Source organism: Miscanthus floridulus, chromosome 4, assembly GCF_019320115.1.
Source record: "Miscanthus floridulus cultivar M001 chromosome 4, ASM1932011v1, whole genome shotgun sequence".
NCBI classification, from domain to species: Eukaryota; Viridiplantae; Streptophyta; class Magnoliopsida; order Poales; family Poaceae; genus Miscanthus; species Miscanthus floridulus.
In genome coordinates this window covers 101576801-101584591 of record NC_089583.1, presented here as the reverse complement: position 1 = coordinate 101584591, position 7791 = coordinate 101576801, and the positions used below count along the sequence as shown (strand labels likewise).

The 7791-nt window shown below is 46.1% G+C and overlaps 1 protein-coding gene across 1 annotated transcript; it reads left to right on the top strand.

Moving 5' to 3' along the window:
- Positions 1–701: 701 nt before the first annotated feature.
- Positions 702–7268, top strand: LOC136552345 (protein argonaute 18-like). Its single transcript, XM_066543886.1, has 22 exons — positions 702–853; positions 1678–2319; positions 2416–2765; positions 2857–2996; positions 3257–3369; positions 3444–3550; positions 3674–3809; positions 3906–4022; positions 4113–4220; positions 4315–4386; positions 4710–4832; positions 4918–5074; positions 5152–5273; positions 5346–5480; positions 5555–5658; positions 5750–5812; positions 5891–5954; positions 6031–6154; positions 6237–6310; positions 6393–6487; positions 6564–6595; positions 6773–7268. Exons 2-22 carry the CDS (start codon positions 1702–1704, stop codon positions 6949–6951), a joined length of 3033 nt encoding a protein of 1010 aa, XP_066399983.1. The 5' UTR covers positions 702–853; positions 1678–1701; the 3' UTR covers positions 6952–7268.
- Positions 7269–7791: the final 523 nt, after the last annotated feature.

Below are 7791 nucleotides of genomic sequence, written 5' to 3'. Positions count from 1 at the left end.
CCAGGTAAAAATCCCAAGCTGTTGATTTTGGTCGCTGAATAGTCAGAATAGCTATATGGCAAGATTAGCTGTCTACCACGCTTCTATCTAAATAGGTGTGTCGGGCGCACAAAGGGGATATGTGAACTGGGAGAGGGCAACAACACATGTCATATCGGATTGGGGAAGAACACGTCTGACCGGCTCTAGCGAGAAAGATGGGACGAGGGAGAGCTTGTTTGGCCACCTATTGGAGCATTGTTTTTTTAAAACAAAAAAAATAGCCGAGGGGAGTCTTTTACTTAGCTTGTTGGAGGGCTCCGTCTCAAGGAGAGCAGAGTAATTTTCGAAAAAGAAAAATAAAGAGCCAAAGCAAATCCTATGTGATGATATCCTACAAAAAATTAAGAATAATATAATTATCTCTAGGAGTATTATAGAAACGAAAACTACTAAACTGCGGAGTCATTCCATAGACTGTTGTTGTCATGGAGATGGAGCAGCCAAACGGGCCGTGGACTCATGGTCGTGGTCAGTCGTGGGCTCGTGGCTCGTGGGAGACGACGGGCGGTTGTGTGATGCTGGGGACCACATCCACCGCACCTTCCGAAAAGACCTGGTGGGCCCCCACCTGACCTGTTGATTTGCTGATGACTCCTTCCCTCCCCGCCTATATATATTGGGCCCTGCGGTGCAGGCTTCCAGCACCAGAGCCGCAGTACCAGTACACAGCTCCGCACTCGCAGGGCAAACCACGCGACAAAGGAAGTTGCGCAGACGGCGAGGCAGCCAGACGGCCGTTCCCTCTCCCCTGCCGCCGCGGCGGCCACTTCTTCGCATCTCCTCGCCGGCCGTCGCTGAGCGCAGAAGAAAGGTTCCCCCCATCGCTGTCGCGGACCTCTTCGCATCTCTGCGATGTTCGTTTGATTTCTTGGATTGTTTGGAGCTTTCCTTTTTTTTTCCTCGAACGCGCGGTGAATTCTTTTCGAGCGACGCGGTTTGGTTTGGGATCTGCTGGGTAACGGGGTCCAGCCACTGCGGTCTACGGTGACCTCTTGTCTCCCTCTGGGGACGATTGGAAAGGGACTCGTCGCTCGGTTGTTTCTTGGCTCTTTCGCTTTGTCTCGCACCGTCAGTTCTTCTTGATGATTACTTCTGTTTCTTGTTTTGGCTTTGTTCTGTTACAAAAGAAGCTCTCGTGGACACACGGTTCCTTTTCTTTGAATCGGTGGGGTTCTTGATCCCTACCCATGTGTTCGAAGCTTCTGATCTAAGAATTTTCATGGATTTTCAGATGTATATGTGTTTTTATTTAAAAAAGACTGTCCGATGAGAACGAGGTTTTCTTGCCTACCACGTGCTCTTTGTTGGTTCCGCTCCGTGAGTCGTGGGGGGTTCGATGAGGAACAGTGCTCCATATTTTTATATCCAAAAAAAAATCTTTAAGTTGTCGCGGTTCTTTCTTCTCCCGGAATTAAAGTTTAACAATCATTTATGGAATTTATGATGTGAGTCTTCTTTCACATTTCTTCTTGGATTCTTGGATATTAACGTCGAACGGTGAAATGCGATTTGTTTCCCTATTTCCCCGCCAGCACCTTCCATCTTTATTTCCGTCTCCGTTGCCTTCCTTTCTTTTCGTGCGAGTTGCGACTGTGTTGTACTAGTAGTTGATCATGGGCGCTTGATCTTTCCCAGGGGCGTGAGGCGTGAGCAACTGCCATGGCGAGTCATCAGCGCGGAGGAGGTCGGGTTGGCGGCCGGGGTCAGGCGAACCCCAACGTCGTTCAGGGCCAGGGGGGCCGGGGCTACGGCGGCGGTGGCGGGCGTGGCGGCCAGTACTACGGCGGCGATGACAGCGGAGGCCGCGGCGGCGGACGTGGTGGCGGCAGGGGCGGTGGTCGTAGCTTCGACGGCCGCGGCGGCGGGTACCCGGAAGGGGGCCGCGGGGGCCGAGGCGGCGGAGGATTCCAGGAAGTACGTGGCGGAGGCCGAGGTGGCGGCGGCCGAGGTGGTGGTGGCGGCTACAACGACGGCCGTGGCGGGGGCCGAGGTGGTCGCGGCTACCAGGGACAGGGAGGCAGCGACTACGGCCGCGAGCGCGGGCTTGGAGGTCTGCAACCTCCACGTCCTGATCTGCGCCAAGCCGGTCCGCCGCTCGCGGATCGCTACGCGGCCGACGCGGCCGCGCTGAGGGAGAAGTTCAAGACGATGGACATCTACCGCGACGCGCCCATGTTCCCAGCGCGCCCGGGCTTCGGCGCCGTGGGGACGCCGTGCGTCGTCAAGGCCAACCACTTCTTCGTCGGCCTCGTCGACAAGGGCCTGCACCACTACGACGTAAGACCGCTCTCCGCGCCGCGTTGTCAATCCATCGTGGCGTTCATCTGATCACCGTTTCCCACCGTTGCTATGGTGGTTTGTGTGTTTCTGCAGGTGACCATCTCACCAGAGACGACGCTAAAGGGCATATACAGGCAAGTCATGTCGAAGCTGGTTTCTGAGAACAGGCAGACCGAGCTTGGCGGCCGCCTACCCGCATACGACGGCCAGAAGTCACTGTTCACCGCCGGCGAGCTGCCCTTCAAAAGCAAGGAATTCGTGGTCACCTTGCCTGGCAGGGTGGAAAAGAGGTACAAGGTGGTGATCAAGCATGCCACGGCGGTCAGCCTGGACCAGCTGTTCATGCTCATGGCAGGCTACCCTACGGACATCCCGACGCAGGCGCTGCAGGTGCTCGACATTGTGCTGCGTGACATTGTGCTCAACGAACGCAACTCCATGGAGTAAGTACTTGGCTTGGTTTTATTTTACACCTCTCAGCGTTCTCGATTTGAGATGACAACGTTTTCATTCTGTTATTTTGACAATGCGCAGGTACGTTGCAGTTGGCCGGTCCTTCTTCTCACCACTCATAGCGCCAGAGGGACCCAAGAATCTTGGCCTGGGTGTGGAGGGATGGAAGGGTTTCTATCAGAGCATCAGGCCGACACAGAAGGGCCTGTCTGTGATCGTAGGTATGATTTCACTTGTACATTGGAATTCTTATGATCTGTCTAAGTTTTCTGTGATATCTTGAGAAAACACGTCTGGGATGCTTATATGGTAGAAACGATCTGCACTGTGCAATTTGATTTCATATGGCTGGTTGACATATAGTGAGATGAACTGGAACGTCTGTACTTTTGTGTTTCAATTGAAAGGAGTCTTTCACATTCCAGTTCAAATTTTTGTATGTTTTATTAAGATGTCTGACGGCTGCATATTTCCATTGCAGACATTTCTTCGACAGCTTTCATTCGACCCATGCCACTGATTGAATTTGTGATGGAGATTCTGAACAAAGATAGCAGGACCTTTAGAAGTATTACTCCCATGGATCTTGTCAAGGTAAGTTTTTTTTTCATTTCTAAGCTACAAAGAGCATTGTGCATGAGATGGATTTGGCTCTTCTGAATTTGCAGCTCAAGAAAGCCCTCAGGGGTGTGAGGATTGAAGTCACACACCGAGGAGACGCACGCCGGAAGTACAGGATTGCCAGCCTGACAACCAGTCCTCCTTCTTTACAGTAGTAGGACCTCACTCCTTTTCCTCTATGTTGAAGAGAACATCCTTGTCTCCCTAGTTCAGAAATGGAGGGATCAAACTTCTCGATGTTAGCGTTTATTTTGATACTTTTTCTTCAAATCAACAGCTTTGAATCGTCCGCTGGAGTTCAGAAGTCTGTCGCAGATTACTTCAGAGAGGCATACAAGCTGGAAATGCACTACGATTTTCTCCCATGCCTCCAAGTTGGCAGTGATCAGAGGCCGAACTACCTCCCTATGGAGGTTACTGACTATGGCCTTGAACTGTGGCCTATGCTTCACCACTCTTTCCCTTCTATATTGTCTGCTCTTGTTTCTTAATTTCCATTTGGATTTCAGGTTTGCAAGATAGTAGCTGGACAGCAATACCGGAAGAAGTTGGATAGCCAACAAGTCTCTAAACTAATGGACTCAACCTGCCAGCGCCCATCTGACCGTGAGAACAACATTCGTCAGGTTTTTGCTATTTCTGCATTTTTTTTCTGTTTTATCTGATTTAAACTGTGGGTAAACAAACTTAAAGTTCTCTAAATCTCTTTTGCTTAGGTTGTTGAGCACAATGACTACAATAGAACTGAGCGTGCAAGTGAATTTGGCATGGAGGTTGACTATCGTCCTACTTCAGTTCAGGCCAGAGTCCTGCCAGCTCCCACTGTAGTCCTTCTTCCATGTGTCAAGCAGTTTTGTTTTGTTTTTGCAAATGTGATGCATTTTTTATTATAACCATGTTCTATTTTTATTTCTGTAGCTGAAGTACCGTGGCACTGGATCTGAAAGTTTGTGTAGTCCAAAGGATGGGCAGTGGAACATGATTAAAAAGGTACGTCATGAGCAGTTGAACAACCATTGACATTGCAGCATTTTGAAAACCTTATCTAATTCAATGTGCGGTCAACATAGTATTGTCTATGGACAAGTAAATCCTTTCTGTGCTAAATATCATGATTTATAGGTGAAACTTGACTCGTTGCTTGAGTTTTGTTCTCTCTATACTAGGGGTCTCTTCTGTCATTACCCCAATAGGCTAGCTACATGTTCACTCAAGTGGTCCTATTTCTTGCACTGGAATAATGGAATTTGTGAGGGTAAATATATGTTATTAATTTGTTTCATTGTCTTCACTTTCTATTTTGTTATGTGCAGCAAGTAGTACATGGTGCAAGGGTGGGCAACTGGGCCTGCGTTAACTTTTGTCATGAATTGCCCAGAGATGTTGTTGGTAAATTCTGCTCTGATCTGGTTAAATGGTCTCGTACTACTGGAGTGGTAATCTACATTTACGTTATGCCTTTGATTGCCAGTTTACCATTTCTTGCATGACTCCCAGTTTACCATTTCACTCTGGTTTCAGGACATGGATAACTTGAGACTTCCAATATACCTTGTTCGTCCTGAACAAGTTGAAACTGATCTTCATAGGCTGTGTCAGGATGCTCGGAACAAGCTAAGAGTGCAAAAGATAGATCTTTTGCTTGCTATACTGCCAGAGAAAAACGGCAACTTATATGGTAATATTTCTTACACCAAACTTTCTTTCTTCCCTGATTATCACATATATGTCATTCCTGACTACTCTGAACAACAGGTAATTTCAAAAGGATCTGCGAGACAGAGATTGGTATCATGTCGCAGTGTTGCCTGGATAAAAATGTTAGAAGTGCAGGTCCTCCGTACTTTGCTAATGTTGCTATTAAGATCAATGCCAAGGTTAATCTCAACTAGATCTCTTCACAAAATTTCTTGAGCAACATGATACTAATATATTCACTCTCTCCGCAGTTTGGAGGAAGGAACTTAGAATTTGCTAATCCCAAAGAAAGCTTACCGGTTGTTTCGATTGAACCAACAATTATATTTGGTGCCGATGTCACTCACCCAGCTGCTCTAGATGATACTGCCCCTTCCATTGCTTCTGTAAGCTCTTTTCTGTTTACAATAGGGATAGTATCATCTCATTACAATAACACATTCTGCCTGGTTCCATGTAGGTTGTTGCCTCCCAAGACTGGCCCAAGGTGGCTAACTATAATGGCATTGCCCGTGCACAAGGTCACCGTAAAGAGCTCATCGATGGCCTGGAAGACATTGTCAAGTACGACCATCGTGATCTCTGAAATTTAAATGACATCCCATTGAGAGTTTACACTCGATTGAGAGTTCCTTAATTTACAAAATATTTGCAGGGAACTCCTACTTGCATTTGAGGAACGGTCTAAGCAGAGACCCAAGCAGCTGATCTTCTACAGGTTAGTAACTTAGTATCTTGTTGGTTTTCTGACTGATGCCATGATAATTGACAAACCCACCCCTTCTTTCACCGTTAGGGATGGCGTAAGTGAGGGCCAATTCAAACAAGTGCTGGAACAAGAAATCCCAGAGATAGAGAAGGTAAAAACAAATTGAGAGAATGGCACTTCAAGTGTTGCCTCAGTTACAACATTCATACTTAATACCTACCCTTCAGGCATGGAAAGCTCGTTACAATGAGAAGCCAAAGATAACCTTCATAGTGGTGCAGAAGAGGCACCACACAAGGCTCTTCCCCAATGATCGCCAATGGACAGACAGGAGTGGAAATATTCTACCTGGTTAGGAGTGCAGGCGTGTTTGCTTCTGTTTTTAGTGTGTTTTTTAACAATGATTTTGCTCAAATGTTTCTGGAATTTGCAGGCACTGTAGTTGATAAGAATATCTGCCACCCAACAGAATTTGATTTCTTCCTGTGCAGCCATGCTGGTGTCAAGGTATGTGTGTAGCATGTTGCAACTAATTTTGACATTTTTTTTTCCAAATGCTTCTGAAGATTAGCTGCTTGCGAAATTGCAGGGAACAAGTCGACCTACGCACTACCATGTGCTGCGAGATGACAATAAGTTCACTGCAGATGCTCTGCAGTCTCTCACATATAACTTATGCTACTTGTAAGCATGCCCTTCCCTGCCATCTTGTTTTTTGCTCAACTCATTTGTCTGACGGGTCTCTTGTATTTTCTTTCAGGTATTCAAGCTGCACTCGCTCTGTGTCAATCGGTATGTCCTCTTGTGTCATCGAGAACTTTAGTTATGTATTTTCCAGTGCAAAACATTGCCATGGATTTTTTTGTATTTAATTTAATATAAAACTGCTTCTGTTCAACATAAATACGTAACATATTATGAATGGAAAAAGGGATAAACTTAGGAAATAACCTTATTTTGAATTGACAGCTCCTCCCGCATACTACGCCCACAAGCTAGCGTTCCGTGCCCGCTTCTACGTCAACCAAGGCTCCGATGCAGCGACAAGTGTCGGCTCTTTTGGTTCATCTGCTCCCGCTGCTGCTGCTGGTCCGAAGCCACTTCCGGAGATCAAGGGTGAACTGAAAAGGCTCATGTTCTACTGCTAGTCCTTGACCACTGAAAACCTCCTGAACAAGGCTTAGCTACTAAAGTCTCAAGTCCCTTGACTGTGCTCTGAAGGAGACTTGGATAATAGTGTCTGCACTGGATGCATTTTTCTGTTCGCTGTTGCTTAAAGTACTGCTATAATTGCAGTTACTGATTTGTGTTAGTTTGTGGTTTGCATTTTATTTTATAAACAATCGAAGTCTTTGCTCAAGTTCAATATTATATCTAGTTACTCAGAATGACAGTCGTGTATTCGTCATGCATGTACTGGTTTAGCTTGCAGTCCTACTAAGGTTTCCCTTGAAGTAGTTGCATGAATTTTATTCATCACTTTTTTGACGGCTAGGGGTAATCAAAATAAAGATGATATACTCTCTATTCTAGATTATAAGATATTTTGGCTTTTCTAGATTCATAGATTTTATTATGCACTTAGGTATAGTGTATGGCTAAATACATAACAAAAACAATATACATAGAAAGCCAAAACTCTTGTAAGTTGAAAGGAGTATATTACATATGGCACGAGCAGGCAAGTCCCAGTATTTCCGTAGGAGATCAGCAATGCAATTGTGAATACTTGCAACACAAAAGATGTCACGACGAAATAGGCCACCAAATCGTTTCCGGTCTATCCTCGGAAAAAAAATTGTATCGGTATCTTTGGAGATATATATTGGTGTATTCGGCTTTAGACACAAGTTCTCTGATGGTGCTGCAATAGATAAAAAATAAATATGGCTGATTTGTTTTATCCATTGCTCCCTATGTTCTACAGTATTTTTCTCTCACAACGAAACAGCTTCAGCCAGCTTTAATATCAGCGGAACAGGCCGCTC

What these genes read in the sequence shown, in the direction of transcription:
- LOC136552345 (XM_066543886.1), top strand. Translation starts at nt 1,702, where the DNA reads ATGGCGAGTCATCAGCGCGGAGGAGGTCGGGTTGGCGGCCGGGGTCAG. An exon ending in AGTGGAACATGATTAAAAAG is followed by an intron (nt 4,387 to 4,709) that starts GTACGTCATGAG and finishes TGTTATGTGCAG; the next exon opens with CAAGTAGTACATGGTGCAAG. An exon ending in CACTCGCTCTGTGTCAATCG is followed by an intron (nt 6,596 to 6,772) that starts GTATGTCCTCTT and finishes TTGAATTGACAG; the next exon opens with CTCCTCCCGCATACTACGCC.